Here is a 16525-nt window from a genome sequence, read left to right on the forward strand (position 1 = left end):
TGCCAGGTCAGGAAAAGCGGGACAGTGGGAACAGCATGAACGCAGGTACAGAGTGATCTCCAGAGTCTGTGCAAGAGAGAGTTCCAAATGTGGTGGTGGAAAGCTGGAGTCACCTGACCTGCCATCGCCTTAAGGTCTCCTTGAAATATGTGCTGTGCAGGGACACACACACAAACCCCATTGTAACAGCACCGGAAACCTGTAATATTTATTTTTTATTTTTTATTAAAAAAAATTTTTTTTCAACGTTTTTATTTATTTTTGGGACAGAGAGAGACAGAGCATGAACGGGGGAGGGGCAGAGAGAGAGAGGGAGACACAGAATCGGAAACAGGCTCCAGGCTCTGAGCCATCAGCCCAGAGCCCGACGCGGGGCTCGAACTCACGGACCGCGAGATCATGACCCGGCTGAAGTCGGTCGCTTAACCGACTGCGCCACCCAGGCGCCCCCAGAAACCTGTAATATTTAACAGCCTGCCACATTCTAGAAGGAGTTCTCACTAGGCCAAACTTGGACGAATCCAATGAAGAAAGGAGGACAATCCAGAGAGAAGAGGCAGTAGGAAATTTCCAGCCTCACCCCATCCCATCTCCACGGGTCTCCCTGCAGATCCTTGTTGTGGAAAATGAGCCCACAGACCCAGAGACTAGGAAGAAAGGCCTTGTGGTTTGTAAGAACTGCTCGGGCAGCGCTAAGAGTGAATCCTAGTGTTAAACGAGGGACTTTGATTCCTCACCAACCGCGGCCAAAAAGTCTTTACGTGCAGACGCGGTCGGTCGGTCCCTATAACCCTCTTAATGATCCCAAATCAAAGATGATTAGTACTTCTTGGTTTCCTACCACCACCTACTTCTAAACCTGTCTCAGGCTGTCCATTTGGGACTTCTTTCCACCCTTTCTGCCCTTGACATCGTTTTCACTCTAATGCGCAGGGTATCAACGATGGGGGGAGGGAGTGAGAGTTGAATTTCTATGTGATCCGCCCTGAATCCTCTAACCCCCATTTCACAAGACGATCCAGGACTGTGAACCCATCAGGTCCGCTCCCAGACCCACAAGAAGGCTGACCCAGGCGACAAAATCAGAAAACAATACAAACAAGCCACTCACGTGTCTAAGGATGCCACTGAATAATCAAATTTATTTCTGAATCACTTAAGGGTCATGAAAGAAACATTAACTCTTATGTTATAGAAACAGTAGTAAAATACAGTACACAGGAACATCGTTTGAATGGTAACAAAAGTACAAGAAAATTAGCGACTTTAAATACAAAGGTGAAGCAATTTAATAAGAAATTTTGTTAATAAGAAAAATATATGTCCCATGTCTTTATTACATACTGTACAAAATAAAATATTGCACCTTTAAGTCATATAATAAATATATACAAAGAGTATTTTACAAATGATCTTTCTTTTAATTTAAAATCCTTCAACAATCAAGGGTGATTGATGATTAACAACCCACGGGCTGGTGTGTGTGCCCTTCCCCATCCCCATCCATCCCGGCCACCAAACCCTCCACGTACAGTAGTGTTTGTCACCAGTGTCCGTGAGGCTAAAGTCAGAACACGAGGGCTGGTGCTCAGAATGTGGTCGAGAGACTCAGTGAGCTCGTCCACAGACACGTCCAAAGACCAAACGCGCTGCTCACGTCTTTGTGATCAGGTCCAGAGCCACCTGCTTCGGGGGATGTCGTGGCCGGCGCGCTGGGGGCAGCACACGGGTGCGGGTGGCTGGGTCGCCACGTAAGCACGGACGGCCACTGACTTGGGCTTGTGTGCCATCTAAAGCAGTAATTGGCAGGATATAAGGGAAGGGGCGCCATAACCAAATTGGCTTTCGAACTTTCATGCTAGCCCCAGACTACTTCCGCAGAAACACTTACTCCAGGTTTACCCTCCAGCCTGACACTGTCACCAACACCAGCACTGGCCCCAGTTCGAACGCAACCCAACACAACCCGTCCTGGTCCCAACCCTAACCTCAACCCCCAAAGCCAACTCCAGCCTTCACCCTACTGTAATTTCCATTCTCAGCTAACCCGATCCTAAAACTAACACAAACCCTACACTTACTCACCAAATCCTAACTCTGACCTCTAGCCCCAACTGTAACTTCTAGCCTCACCCAAATTCACTTTGGATTTACCGACAAATCAGTCTGAAGGAAAACAATGCTTTACTATAAACAAGTCTTTCCAACCACCGTGTTTCATACTTAGATTACTTTCTTACAATCTTCCCGAAATAAGAACCCTCAGGAATACTATCGTGTGCATAAATTAGGCGTAGTAAGGCTTTGATTTTCTGTTTGTGTGCAAGAGAATAGTGCTCAGAAGAAGTCTCATTCACAGCTCTTAAAAGAAAGCTTTGACTGCACTTCAAAATCAGCAGAAAAGGTGAATTCCCCCTCTCCTTTGATTTCCGAGATGCCGCATTTGGTCACAGATAGAGCTCCATGGTCGTGAAGTTGGCAGCAAGGTTTCCTCTGTGGTTTCTTCCACCGGTTCTCTAAGCGTAAGGGCAAGACACAGCTCCCCGCCCCCAGGATCCTCGGATCAGTCGGTGTGACTGCCTCTCGTTCACAGCCTGGGCTTCGGGACCCATCAAAATGCCACTAGCACCAATCACGCCATCTCAATGGCGACTGGCCAGGGCTTCCAGAGTGTAAACGCTTTATAAACCTGTTGAAACCCTAAAGCTTGGGAGAAGAGGAAGTCATCGGTTGCCGTGTGTCCCTCAAGACTTCGGGACGCCGTATGCTATTAGCCTACACGTCACGGGAGGAAGCATGCGACCACGCCCTGGGGACCTGGGCGATTTCCTGATGAGGAGGACACGGGGAGGTCCCACGTGCCATGGCACGCCTGCCACGGTACGCTCGTTGGTCCCGGATGCATCGCTTCAAAGAGCTGGAATTAAAGACCGGCCGTGGTGAAAACGACAGCACAAAACGCCACCAGCGGTGAGTTTGCATCGACCTGTTTGCATGCAGAATCTAGAGTGTTTTTTGTGTTTTTTTTTTAAAAAGAAATAACATGTTTTTGAACGGGCTACGTGGGGGAAAGAGCTTCTACACTTCTGGTCTCTTCTTCACAGCAGCGCTACGACCCTTCCACAGGTTTACCCTTCCAGACACGTCCAGCAGCACCTTTGTTTGTAGACATCGAGCGAACACAAGTTGAGATGCTTTACAAACATACAGTAGTGGGTGGTGTCCATGCAGGCTCCTGCAGGGAAGAAAAAAACCAGATATCCGTGGAACGCAGAGCTCGTGGGCGACGCAGTTTAAATGCTGTGGTTTCTTTTTATGTTTTTATTTTATTTTTGAGAGAGAAAGACAGACAGCACGAGCAGGGGAGGGGCAGAGAGAGAGGGACTGAGCCACCCAGGCACCCCTTAATGGTTTTGTAGCGTTTATTCATTTTTGAGAGACAGAGAGAGACAGAGCACGAGCAGGGGAGGGGCAGAGAGAGAGGGAGACACACACGCACAGAATCCAAAGCAGGGTCCAGGCTCCGAGCTGTCAGCACAGAGCCCGACACAGGGTTCGAACCCATAGGAGATCATGACCTGAGCTGAAGTCGGATGCTTAACCAACTGAGTCACCCAGGAGCCCTGAGATGTAGTTTTAAAAAAAATCCTCTGAGGGGCGCCTGGGTGGCTCAGTCGGTTGGGCGTCCGACTTCAGCTCAGGTCATGGTCTCGCGGTTTGTGAGTGTGAGCCCCACATAGGGTTCTGTGCTGACAGCATGGAGTCTGCCTGGGATTCTCTCTCTCCCCCTCTCTCTCCACACCTGTGCCGCTTACACTCTCTAGCTCTCTCTCTCAAAAATAAATACACATTAAAAAAATCTTTTGAGAAAAATAAGATAAAGACAGAGAGGGAGGCAAACCATAAGAGACTCTTAAAGACAGAGAACAAAGCGGGGGCCGCTGGAGGGGAGGTGGGAGGGGGGATGGGCTAAACGGGGGATGGGCGTAGAGGAGGGCACCTGTTGGGACGAGAGCACTGGGTGTTACAGGTAAGAGATGAATCACTCTGTTCTACTCCTGGAGCCGAGACGATACTCTATGTTAACTAACTTGAGAATAAATTTTAAACAAAAATGTCCCATCGTTATGTCTTGCGCCAGAAACTAATGCCGCGCTGTGTGTCAGCTGGACCCAAATTTTAAAAAGCGGAGAAAGCCCCCACGAGGCTGGGGTTAGAGCCACGACTCTGCACTAGGCTCAGAAGCACAGTGGGCTCCCCACTTAGCCGGCCGCGCGGCCTCACGCCGCTCTCCAGGGCCTCGCCGCCCTCCTGGCCTCCGTCTTTCCTCTCAGTGCTTGGAACGGCAGGGGTGTGGACCCCTTGGCAAACCGATACAAGCTAGGAGCCTGCTCCCTGGCTACGTATATTTATGATTACATTTTGCAAAAATAATATAATAACTATAATATACGAATAACATAAAAATATATGCCTACGTGAACATATCATCGTACAAACAGGTCAAATCTTTAAGAATCGCCGTCCCAGCAGATGAGAGCCGCAGGCAGGAGGGGGTGCGGTGAGGCTGACAGAGGCGGGAGGAGGCAGTGGGAGCCAAGGCCGCGGACACCCAGCTGGTTCGACGGCTCTTCCCGAAAGGACACCGAGCTGTACCCGCATCCAAGGGGCTAATCTCCCAGTGCCCCAAGATGCCACCTGCACCCCGGATGGCCCGTGGGCCGTGCCACCAGCCACTGGCGAGGGAGGCACCCCCGGGTCTTGCCGGGACAAGGCTGGGGCGCTGGCGGGCCCGACAGGGGTACGTACTATGGCAGGAAGGCCCCACGCAGTGCCGCCAGGAAGCCGGTTTCTTTTTCTGCACGCAGTGTCTCTCGGCCACGGGCCAGCAGCTCCTGGTGTGGACGCAGTCGACCCTCCGGGACTGGAAGCCCCTGCCGCAGGCCGCCGTGCAGGGCCTCCAGGGGCCGGGGCGCCAGCACGCGTCACACGCCCCGGACGAGCAGTTCCCCTTCAAGGTGGGTCTGAAAGAGGGGAAAAAAGGAAAAGAAAAAGGAAAAAAAAAAAATGGAAAATGGGAGAAGCAGGGTGTCACTTCGTGCTGAGATCAAGCCTTTTCCCGTGCCATTATTTTCCGCGTCCTCGAGGTTCGCCGATCCGGACCCTGCTGGCCAGGAAGCCGACTTGTGTTGGGCACGGCTGGCTGATGAGGAAGGTGGTGGCCCCGTCGTGACAGCGAGAGGTGAGCACACACGTGTTTCTGCTCCCTTCTAACACCAAGTTAAGACACCCCCCCCCCCCGCCCCCAAAAGACACACTGTCCTGAGAAAGCCAGAGCGGGTCAGTCTAGGCAAGGAAGCGGGCACGGCTCACGGTCTGTATGCTTCCTCCACTTTGCTGGCAAGCTGAGTTTTGTTTATCTGAGCCCTGGAGGTATGTCCGGGCATGAGTGCGAATCTGTGCGAGCAACCTTGTCTGCTACGAGATGGCACTCACTCTTCCATTTACGATATGGCCACACCAGGCCTCAGAGTTAGCAGTGCTCAGAGTTAGCAAAGACCATCTGGGAAGAGGGATCCGTCTGTGGCTCCTTACCCTTTAGGACAGAACAGAAGGTTGGTACCCTCTGGTTTTTGAGGACATTTACCCAGAGGGCAGAGCCACCCTAGAGGGCCCGCGCTTGCTCCCCGAGCCAGGGCTCCTGGGAGGTATCTTTGCGCTACACGGGAATGTCTCCCACCCCACAGGTGACTGGAAGACAGCCCTAGCTTGGCTGAGCCGGTTCAAGAACTGTCTTTCCTCCGTGAGCCTGGAAGTTTCTGGAATAAGACCTATAAACCTGAAGACTGGAGCAATGGTGGCCATGTTGTGCCACACAGGCCAGAGAAATAGGAAAAAAAAAAATTCAGAAGAGACAAAGAATGAAGCAGAAACACAGCAAGCGGCAGAGACAAAGGGGGAAAACCCCCAGGAACTTCTCATTTCTTGGTCACGGTCCTTCCTGTGGTCTGACGGCGTTCTCTCCCTTTGGATTCTTGAGACACGTCTGTATATTCCCATAAAAGGCTCCTTACCAGGGGTGCCTGGGTGGCTCAGTCTGTTAAGCACCCGACTTCAGCTCAGCTCATGGTCTCACAGTTTGGGAGTTCGAGCCCCACGTCGGGCTCTGTGCTGACAGCTCGGAGCCTGGAGCCTGCTTCCGATTCTGTGTCTCTCTCTGCCCCTCCCCTGCTCGTGCTCTATCTCTCTCAAAAGTAAATAAGCATTTAAAAAAATGTTTTAAAAAGGCTCCTTACCAGGGCACATGATCCATAAGGAGAGTAGAAACACCACTGGACATGGAGGAAGATGGAGAAAATTGTGATAACCTGATCATCTCCAGGGGAGAGAATGTTACATGTAGTTGAAAGCAGTACTTTGATTAGCCAGGAGGGGGAGACTCCATCAAAATGTTTTTACTTAAACAACACCATCCCCTCAAACTCTTTAAGATTTTACATGGGAAGAGGAAGAGGCTATCCTATTAATTACAGGGCTTTTATTTTCCCCAGTGGTTATGAATCGTAGTTGTTTCAGACAACTGGGCATAGACCCAGCACCGCTCGGCCATACCACGCACAGATGAGCTTTTACTACTGAAAAAAGGTGGAACAAATACTCACCGAATACGCACAAAAACATGTGTTTTAAAAGGAGACCAAACTGTTGCGCCCAAGTGCTGGGCGGTCTGTCTTAATGAGAAATCTCCCACCTTTTCTGCATAAATCATTCCGAGCTGACTTTTGTTGTTTCAGGCGCCCAAAGGACCCAAACTGACGGGGCCAATCTCTGCTCTGATGGAAGGCAGGTCCCGGGGTGGGGAGCGGAAGGGGCGGGCAGGAGGAGCCACAGAGCCCATGACAGATGGGAGGACATGGGGAGCTAGGGACCAACACAGAAGCAGAAGTTCTAGAGGCTGGGCATTGACCGAGGACCCAGAGAAAGAACCTAAGGTTGGTCCAGCACAGAGATCTCACCTCCTCCCAGCCGGGGACAGGACTGGGGATGGGGACGGGGGGATATCTGAGCGAGGGGGACACGGTCTGGGCATGGGTGCTACACACACCTGTGCTTCCCTGTAGAAAACAGGAGAGTAGAAATGGTGCTAAAAATCGCAAAGCAACCCTGTTTCTACGAGTCCTCCTCAATGTCTCAACTTTGCAAAGCTAACAGCGCGAGAGAAAAGCACCGGGATGTAACAGCAGGGCGGCCAAGCCTGGAGGAAGCAGAGATGACGGAGAAAACGAAAGGCAACTTGACCCCTCCTCGCCTCCCCCCAGCTCCAGGAATTTTTCTTCTATTCTTTCTTCTAAATGCTTCCACCGTTTCGGTTCATCTCCACAACTCTTTTCCTAAAACCCCACTTTGTCACACAACTGAGCCTCCTGATAGACCCCTCCATGCCTTTGATCCTCTCTAGTATGTCTTGGCATCTTATTTTCGCTGCCATTGGTTGGAGAGCGCGTGGCGAATCTAGCACGTGTCCTGGAGGAAAGACAACGTGGCTGCAGCACCAACAGTGGGGGTGTGTGAGGTCTGGGATGAGGCGGTGAGGGCAGGGAAGAGTCGACTGTGCAGTGTTCTCTAGGCCACGTTGCATACTTTGGCCACCCTTCCTACTCAGAGCAAGGGAAGCCTCTAGCGGGACTTGAATCCCACAGGGCGGTGGGGTGTCGTGGAGGTGCGATCAGACGTGGTTCTGGAAAGGATTGCTCAGGCTGCAGTGTGGAGGCTGGGCTGGAAAGGAGCAGCAGGTGGAGGGTGACCAGTTGGACGGCCTGGCTGCCGGTAATCGTGGGAGGGATGGAAAAAAGTGGATGGGTTTGCGAAAAAAATACAAAGTGCCAAAAGGCATATAAAAAGTAATCAGAAAAGTATGAATTACAGTAAGATGTGATTTTTCACCCGCCAGATTGACAAAAATTTTCACAAAGACTGAAAACCTATTAAAATGTTCATGAAAAGGGGGGGACTCTCATATACTCCCGGAATAGGCAATTATGATGGTAACTTAGTATCAGAATGAACAGCCCTGTCAATCCCATTCCATACCAAAAACTATCCTCTAAGAATACAACCCTTCGTGCAGAAAGATATATGCCTACTGCAGTCCTGAAATGCCTACGGCAGTATTTGTAATAGCAAAAACAAACACACACACAAACAAACAAACAAAAAACCCAAACAATCAAATGTCCATCAGCAATGGAATGAGGTAATGTGAAACACAACAACGAGAAAGAACAAAGTGAATCTTATGTACTAAGATGGGGAAGACGTATCGATAAGGAGAAAAAAAAAACAAGTGTCAGGAAAATACACCCAGAAAGCTCAATCCATGCAGGTAAGTGTCTGTGTTGTAAGTGTTCCTTTGAGAATGCAAAGTAAAACATTTGGGATAATTGATATCAATCTGTGTGTGGTCTCTGTCTTCTCAGCAAAAGACAGAACTAGGTTGCCTGTTGAGAAGGAGGGCAGCTGTTCCAAACACTTTCCATTTGAGGAAAATAGTTCTGGCCTGAGTTGTGTTGCGGGGAATAGGAACCACAGCTGATACTATGTCGCCAAGCCTTACTGAAGGCTCAAGATGGAAAGTGAGCCAGCTTTCAAGGTCATCTCATTTTTGCCAGCAACACTCAGGGCGGAAGGAGGGAAAAGGAGCCATATGTGGAGCATCTTCGATGATCCAGGCTTCTTAGGTACTTTACATTAGAGCAGCTACTCAAAACCTCCCAACTGTAATTGTACACGGGCGGTAACGCTCCCTCCCGCACACGAGGAGGCCAGGTAACCCCCATCACACAACGCGAGAGTGGGAGAAGTCCAAAGTCTCTCATTCACGTGCTTTCGGCTCTCTCCCTCACTCTGGGCTGGCTGGGGCTCACCTCTCTGGGACGGTATGGAGGGGAAGGAGTCTGGGTCTCTGCGTGACCTCATGGAACAACACCTTCTACCCCAAGCCATCCACCAGCTTAGACTTCTACTAAGAGGAAAGCAGAGTCCTTTCTGGTTTAAGCCCCTTAACAAGGCAAACGCCTTTGTCATTCTCTGCTAAACCACTGTGCCAAAATAGTTCAACAAAACAAAACTATCAAAATAGTTTCTAAGCGGAGGAATACAGTAAGTAGTTCACTGAAAACACGAAGAAGATTTAATCTGTGAACTTCAGTGTTATTAGGCTTTACCAACTTTGTGTACGGAAGGAAAAATATCTATTCTCACTGCTACTCTATTTTGTTCCCCTCTTTGGGGTATCTCTCTACCCATTTAACGTTCAAATGATTTGTAACTGTAATAGTACGTGATGACTGATATTTCAGTATAATGCATACTGCCTGAGATGGTGGTATAGGAATCGTCAATTATGAGAAGGGAGTAGACAGGAGACATCATTCCACTCCCAGGCGGCCACAGCCACTGACCGAGGCGGGAGAGGTTTCGCGTCGCCCGAGGGCAGGGCCAGTACCTGCTTCGGTCGTCACAGCCCGAGTCAGAGCTGTTGTGGCCTTGACAAGCTGCGCGATGCTGTGGCATCCTCGCTGTGCGACCCAGGCAACGCGCAGGGCACTGTAACGAAAGCAGAGTGCAGCACGGACGACCTTGTGAGCTCAGGCATGCTGTGGTACCAAGGTCATGTACGGAGGGGCACTGCCGGGGGAAGGTCGGCTACAGGGAACCAGCTGTCCCCAGGGGAGGTCAGGGAGGGTGGGGGTGCAGCTCTGAGGACCAGGCAGCCCTCCTTCAGGGCCAAGAAGACACCCAAGGACCTTCCACCTCCACTTTCCCCCTCCCCCGCCCGGAAACGTAGACCATCTCTGGGGAGAAGGGAAAAGAACAGGGCCAATCTGTAATCGACAGGGCTTAGGTCCTGATAGGACTGTGCTTAAAAGCATAGGCAACTGTCAAGTTTGGGTTTTCCTGCCCTGTGCAAAAGCGGAGGCTTCTGTGTTAAGGTGAGTTCAGTTATAGAAAAAAAAGTTTTTTGACGTGCAATTCTTAAATTTTCATGTCCTAATGCATATTACTTTTTCCTTATACTTTGTTTTCTCCTTGCAAAGGCCTTGCCCTCATGCCGATTCTGTTCCTGTTCACCTTCTCAGTCATGCCCTTTGTAGCACGAGGGTGTTTAATTTTCATGTAGCCCAACTACATTGTCATCGTTTTCGGTATCGTACCTAAAAATCCACTTGCTAACCCAAAGCATGAAGATTCGTGTCTACATTTCTTCCAAGACCTCTGTAGTTTCAGCTCTTGAATTTAGGTCTCTGATACACTTGGAGTTAATCTCTTGCATACGGTATAAGCTAGGGGTCCAACTTCATTCTTCTGTGCGCGCGGGTATCCAGTTGTCTGGAACCATTTGCCAGAGAGGTTATTCTTTCTCCACTGAATGGTCTCGTCCCCCTTGTAGGAAGCCAACCGACACTGATACAGAAATTTATCTCTCGACCTTAAGCTAAAGTCTATTCTAGCGATCTCTAGATCTATCCCCTGTCTACCCACACTGCCTGGATGACTACAGCTCTGTGCTAAGTTTTGAAACTAAGAAGTCTGAGGGGCGCCTGGGTGGCGCAGTCGGTTAAGCGTCCGACTTCAGCTCAGGTCACGATCTCGCGGTCCGGGAGTTCGAGCCCCGCGTCAGGCTCTGGGCTGATGGCTCGGAGCCTGGAGCCTGTTTCCGATTCTGTGTCTCCCTCTCTCTCTGCCCCTCCCCCGTTCATGCTCTGTCTCTCTCTGTCCCAAAAATAAATAAATGTTGAAAAAAAAATTAAAAAAAAAAAAAAGAAACTAAGAAGTCTGAGCCCTCCAATCTTGTTCTTTTCTCAAGATGGTTTTGGTGATTCCGGGTCCTTTCTATTTCCATATGAATTTTAGGGATTAGCTCGTCAGTATCTGCAGAGAAGCCAGCTGGGAGATTTTACGGGGATTGTGTTGAATCCGTCGATCAATGTGGAAAGTGTTCTCAGCTTCACGTTAAGTATTCTGATCCATAAATATGGGATGCCTTTCCATTTATTTAGATCTTCTTTAATTTTCTTAAAAAAAAAAAAAAACCTTGGCAGTTTAACACTAGCTTTTTAAGCAATTCTTCCCCTGTGATTAATTACCTTTGAACACTGAACCCGCTTAACATGGGTCTGCGTGTGTCGTACCATTACACTGCGCAACTCGGGGCTACTGTCCCGCACTGACGCTGTCCTGTCTCACTTACAACTGCTTCGCGGCAGCTGAAACACCACATTCAGAAGGTCTCTCCGCACCTCTAGTGAGTGGATTTTCCCCAAAATTTCCTGTGCTCATTTGTTCTCCCGTGTGAATGTCAAAATTATCTTAAGTTCCCCAAAAGCGTTCTGCCGTAGTCTTAGCTGAAATTATATCACATGTTTCGGCTCATTTAAGGAAGCAGACACCTTTACAGTTTAGAGGGTTCCTTTATTCGGCCTACTTTTCAACAGTGTTTTCAACCATGTCTTCTATTTGTCTTCATGGGATAATTTTCTTTATTGGTTAATTTTATGTGTCAGCTTGGCTGGGCCACGGTGTGCCCGGATATTTGGCCAAGCACGATTCTGGGTGCTTCTGGGAGGGTGTTTTTAGATGAGATGAACATTGAAATCAGTAGTCAGGGGAAAGCAGATTGTTCCCTCTAACGTGGGTGGGCGCCACCCAATCAGTTGAAGGGCTGGAGAGAACACAAAGACTGGCCCTCCCCCCCCAAGTAAGAAAGAACTCGTCCTGACTCAGACTGTCTTTGAACTGGGATATCGGCTTTTTCCTGCTTCTGGACTTGAACCGAAGCACTGGCTCTTCCTGGGTCTCTAGCCCGCTGGGCTTTGGGCTAGAATGACAATAGCAGCTGTCTGCAGCTCTTGGGACTTGCCAATCTCCATAACTGCATGAGGTAATTCCTTATAATAAAGAATAAGAAGAGGAAGAGGCCCCAGAAATCTCTTTCTCTCTCTCTCTCTGTCTCTCTCTCTCCAGAGAAGAGGTCACATGAGGACACAGTGAGAAGGTGACTGTCTAAGCCGGAAAGAGAGGTCTCACCGAAACCAACTCTGACAGAACTCGATCTTGGATTTCCAGCGTCCAGAATTGTGAGAAAATAAACTTCTGCTCTTGAAGGCACCCAGTGCGTGGTATTCTGTTTCAGCAGCCGTAGCAGGCTAATGAGGTTCCTACACATTTCTTTAGAATTGTTTTCCCGAATATTTTTTTATTTATACTGTTGTTCCAGGTGGTATTGGGGGAGGGTTATGAGACTCTTGTGCCCTTATTACTAATGTCCCTCTGCTCCTTTTCTTGGAGGCTGCTCGTCAGCCTGGGAGCTTGTTCCTGCACGGCTGCATTCAAAGAACCCGACTGTGATTTGCCTTTGTATCAGAAGACACAGAGACACTCCAGCTCTAATCCTGGAGGTCAGGCACCTACATTCGTTTTAGAGATCAATCAGACCACCCGCCCCCCCAAATCGAAAATAATGCATTAGAAGGAAAGTGATGATTCCAGTACCCTGAAAACACTAGATTCGTCCAGCTTTACCTGGCCCCCCGGTCCAACGACCCACTGGCCGCACGGGTGACTGGAGCACGGCCTTCCTCCCAGAGGCCTGTCTTTGGGAGCGCAGGCCCTCGGAGACGTCACCTGCGTGGCTCCGTTGGCTCTGGTGTGCACGCACGTCACTTGGCGACTGCGGAATCCTTCCCCACAAGACACAGAGCACTCCGACCAGGCACCTGTGAGCCACCTGGGAACAAAAACTACGGCAGCTTAGGAAGGACAGGGATGTCAGACACCACAGGGAGTGTCTCGAAAAGAAAAAAAAAACCAATGCTAACACTGCGACCGTTTGGGGGCCATACGCTTCTCTGGGGGGATGGACAGCACCACAGAGAACTCCCAGCTCTATTCCCAGGTTTTCTTTTACTCAGGGGAGCAACCGGAATTAGCAGGTGGCAACGAGGAACCCAGGGGTGGGGTGGGGCCGTCTCCAAGTATATAAGAGCACTTGCACGGCTCCAGAGAGTAGAGCTGGGGCAAAATGAGGTGGAAGTTAAAAAAAAAAAGTGGGTTTCAATTCATTGAAACCAAAGGGAAGAAAATATTTTCAAAGCACCGATGTGCTGTTTGCTCTGACAGATTTACATGTTATCCCTATTCTTGGAGGGAAGAAACCAACGTCCAAAGGGGTAAATAACTTGGTCGTGGTCGCAGAAAACTACATGCCAACAGAGCTGGGATTGGATTCTAGGTTTATCTGACCCTAAACCTCACACTTTAATGACACAGGACACTTGGAACGGGACGTGTCTGAGACGGAGTGCTGTGTCACTAAATATGTTGAAGTTTGGCTGGTTTACCGCAGAGCACGGGTTCCTAACCTGAGCCCTGTGGCTCTCCAAGGGACCACGGGCCTGGATGGGCAAAGAATTACATCTTCACTGTCACTGAGATATAATTTGAGTCCTCCTTCAGTTATAAGAATTTCAGCTGCAAAATACAGTAGTTTTAGCGATACCTGTGTGATTTTGTTACCGATGGAAACCACAGATATTTTTACATGACATTACAATTGTAGCAGGCATCTCAAAATACCATGTATATTCATCACCGCTGCAAAACTAATGTACCGCCAGATCTTACCATTTAGTGTATTAATGGAGAAGCAAACCTATTATTGTATCATAATTTTTAAATATTTTAGTACTGTATTTCAGCATAATTGGTTTCCTTTGTGATCAAATATATTCTGTTTTACAGATTTAAAACCCTTGCTCGGGGCGCGTGGGTGTCTCAGTGGGTTAAACATCCGACTGGGACTCAGGTTACCATCTCACGGTTCGTGAGTTCAAGCCCTGCATCGGGCTCTGTGCTGACAGCATGGAGCCTGGAACCCGCTTCGGATTCTATGTCTCTTTCCTCTCTACCCTTCCCCCACTCATGCTCTGTCTCTCAAAAATAAACAGATGTTCAAAAATCTTAAAACAGACAAACAAACAAACAAACAAACAAACAAACAAAACCCCTTGCTCTGAGAAGGAAGCCACAGGCTTCTCCAGGCAACCCAGAGGCATCCACGACACAGAAAGACAAAGGACTCTCGACGTGAAGGGCCCCAGAGTGGGGTGACTTCTGTCTGTCTCTTGTAGGTGTGAAAGCGTATGACTGTGTACTCTAGGGATGCGCAAAAGCTTGAGAACAGTTAATAAATGAGGCTGCTGATAAATTTCTTTTCACGTTGTAAGAATCAAGAGGTGACACAACCCAGCCCCCGCGCCTTCCTGTGGCATCAGATGGCTGTTTCCTGAGGGAGCGGTGACTCAGCCAAGAGACCTTCCAATGACGGGCACCGGGAGACACGTCGGCCAGGGGGCCTCCAACAGCCATGGCCCTCTGAGAACGTCCTCCCGGTGTGACCTGCCCCCCACCTCCTCCAGGGCCCAGGTCAGCGGATCCGGCGTGGGCATTCGCACAAGGGCAACGGACTCTCTAACGTTTGTACCGCCTCCATTTTCTCCTCAGTAAAATGAGGTTGGTAATAGTATCTGCCGCATAGTTGTGCTCAATAAATGCTACTGTTGTTATTATTATTATTATTATTATTTTATTTTCCTGGAGACTTTGGTGCTATTTGCTCAGTTCTCTGCTAGGGACTGTGTGATTCAGTGAAACCATTCATTCACTTCACACATACCTGTGGAGGGTGCATAATGGGGCGGACGTTGTGCTAAGTGCTGGGATAAAGTGTCCCGCAAACAGCTGTGGATTTACTGTAGGGCAGACAGTCTAGCGGGACAACGAGACGGACTGTGGGAAGAGCGATAAAGACAGATGATAAAGAAGCAGGAGACCCAAGCAGCACGGGGCCCTGGCTGTGCTCGGAGGGGAAGGTCAGGGACGGTCTCCCTGAAAATAGACGAACGGAAACGTCTAAGTGCAAAGAGAGGGAACGGCGTTCTAGGTAGCGGGAGCGGCATGTGCAAAGACTCTGAGTCAGGAGAATGGCACATCTGAGAGCCAAGAAAATGGCGTGGAGTGGAGGTCAGGTAACCAGGCCGGATGAGACCAGCAGTGACACGGAGTGGCAGCCCGAGACCCAAGCATGGAGGGGCTTCCGTTCTTGGCCGCACGCCATCAGTCAGGCAGCAAGTGTGTGTGTTAGACACTATTTTAAGAGATTGTTAATGTCTGTTTACTTTTGAGAGAGAGACAGAGACAGAGGCAGACAAGACCGCGAGCGGGGACGGGGCAGAGAGAGGGAGGGAGACACAGAATCCGAAGCAGGCTCCAGGCTCCGAGCTGTCAGCACAGAGCCCGACGTGGGGCTTAAACCCACGAATCACAAGATCGTGACCTGAGCTGAAGTCAGAGGCTTAATCGGCTGAGCCCCCAGGTGCCCCACGTAAAGCACTATTTTAGACACAAGGTGAAAAAATGCATAAGACAGACATGACCCAGCGCTAGGGATTTCGGCATTTGCCCTAAGAATGACGAGAAGTGTTTGTTTTAAAGACGATTCTGCTTACAGTGGGAAGAGCCCTCTGGGCGGGGGGTGGGGGGGCAGGGGACAAGAATCAGGAGGCTCCTGGAGCAGTCCACGTGAGGGGCATTGATGGTGTGAGCTCCCGCACGAACCGTGGAAATGGACAAGAACAGATGCAGGTGGGAGAAAGCGGGGGGCCTGGGGCACAGTCACTGAATCCAGAAGCCTAGTGGCGGGACGGGCTCGGTGGAGATCAGCAGTTGGATTTTGGACGTTCAAAAATTGCTGATTTCTGTCATCCATTACATAGAAAGGTCATTAGTGGTCTTCACCGCTAGGGTGGAATCTAGGGATGGGCACTCTGAACAGGACCTCCACGCGATCTCCGAGGCTCGACCCACAGAACCAGCTCCACTAAGGCCGAGGTAGCACTGTGGGTGCAAGGGAGCAGACCTGAGCAGCGATCAAGGGCGAAGGCTCTGAACACAGATTACCTTCTCCGTGTGAACTCTGGCCTTTGCAGCTGTGTGGCCTTGGGGCAACCTTCCCCCCTACAAAACAGGAAACTAACGAGGTGCCTGCAAAATGAGCCACACGAAGCACTTAGCGGAATGCCTGGTACCGAGTACCAGCTAAACGCATCTCCGCGATCACGGCGGTAAATCCAAATTAGCGAGCCTTCGAACACAAGCAAAAAGCTGGTACTGGTAAGAGCAATGACACCTACCTCGAGGGGCAGTCCCGGATGTTACAGGGCTGAAACCCAGCCAGCGGCTTCTGGAGGTGATGGCAAAGGGCCTCACTCACTTCCTGCCCGTTGGCCGTCACACACCGGGGTCTCCGAACTCGGGCTCCCAAGTGCCCGCAGCTGGCGGAACAATGCGTCCAGTTACCGAGCTCCCAAAAAGGCTCTGCAGAAAGGAAATGACATGTCACGACAGCCCCGACTGAGATATGATGATGAGGCTGGAGGGGACGCGGCCGAAGATCAGCAGGGGCTGC

At 50.0% G+C, this 16525-nt stretch overlaps 1 protein-coding gene across 2 annotated transcripts in view; it reads right to left on the reverse strand.

Moving 5' to 3' along the window:
* Nucleotides 1-1116: 1116 nt before the first annotated feature.
* ADAMTSL3 (ADAMTS like 3) overlaps nt 1117-16525 on the reverse strand; it is a 348695-nt gene continuing 333286 nt past the window's right edge. For both annotated transcript variants that reach the window (XM_043554621.1, XM_043554622.1), the window contains 5 exons: nt 16251-16434; nt 12583-12787; nt 9506-9606; nt 4810-5024; nt 1117-3235 (listed from right to left, as the gene is read on the reverse strand). In XM_043554621.1, coding sequence (XP_043410556.1) covers nt 3129-3235; nt 4810-5024; nt 9506-9606; nt 12583-12787; nt 16251-16434 — 812 coding nt within the window. In that variant the 3' untranslated portion in view covers nt 1117-3128. The remainder of the gene's footprint in view (nt 3236-4809; nt 5025-9505; nt 9607-12582; nt 12788-16250; nt 16435-16525) is intronic.

Source organism: Prionailurus bengalensis, chromosome B3 (assembly GCF_016509475.1).
Source record: "Prionailurus bengalensis isolate Pbe53 chromosome B3, Fcat_Pben_1.1_paternal_pri, whole genome shotgun sequence".
Taxonomy (NCBI): Eukaryota; Metazoa; Chordata; class Mammalia; order Carnivora; family Felidae; genus Prionailurus; species Prionailurus bengalensis.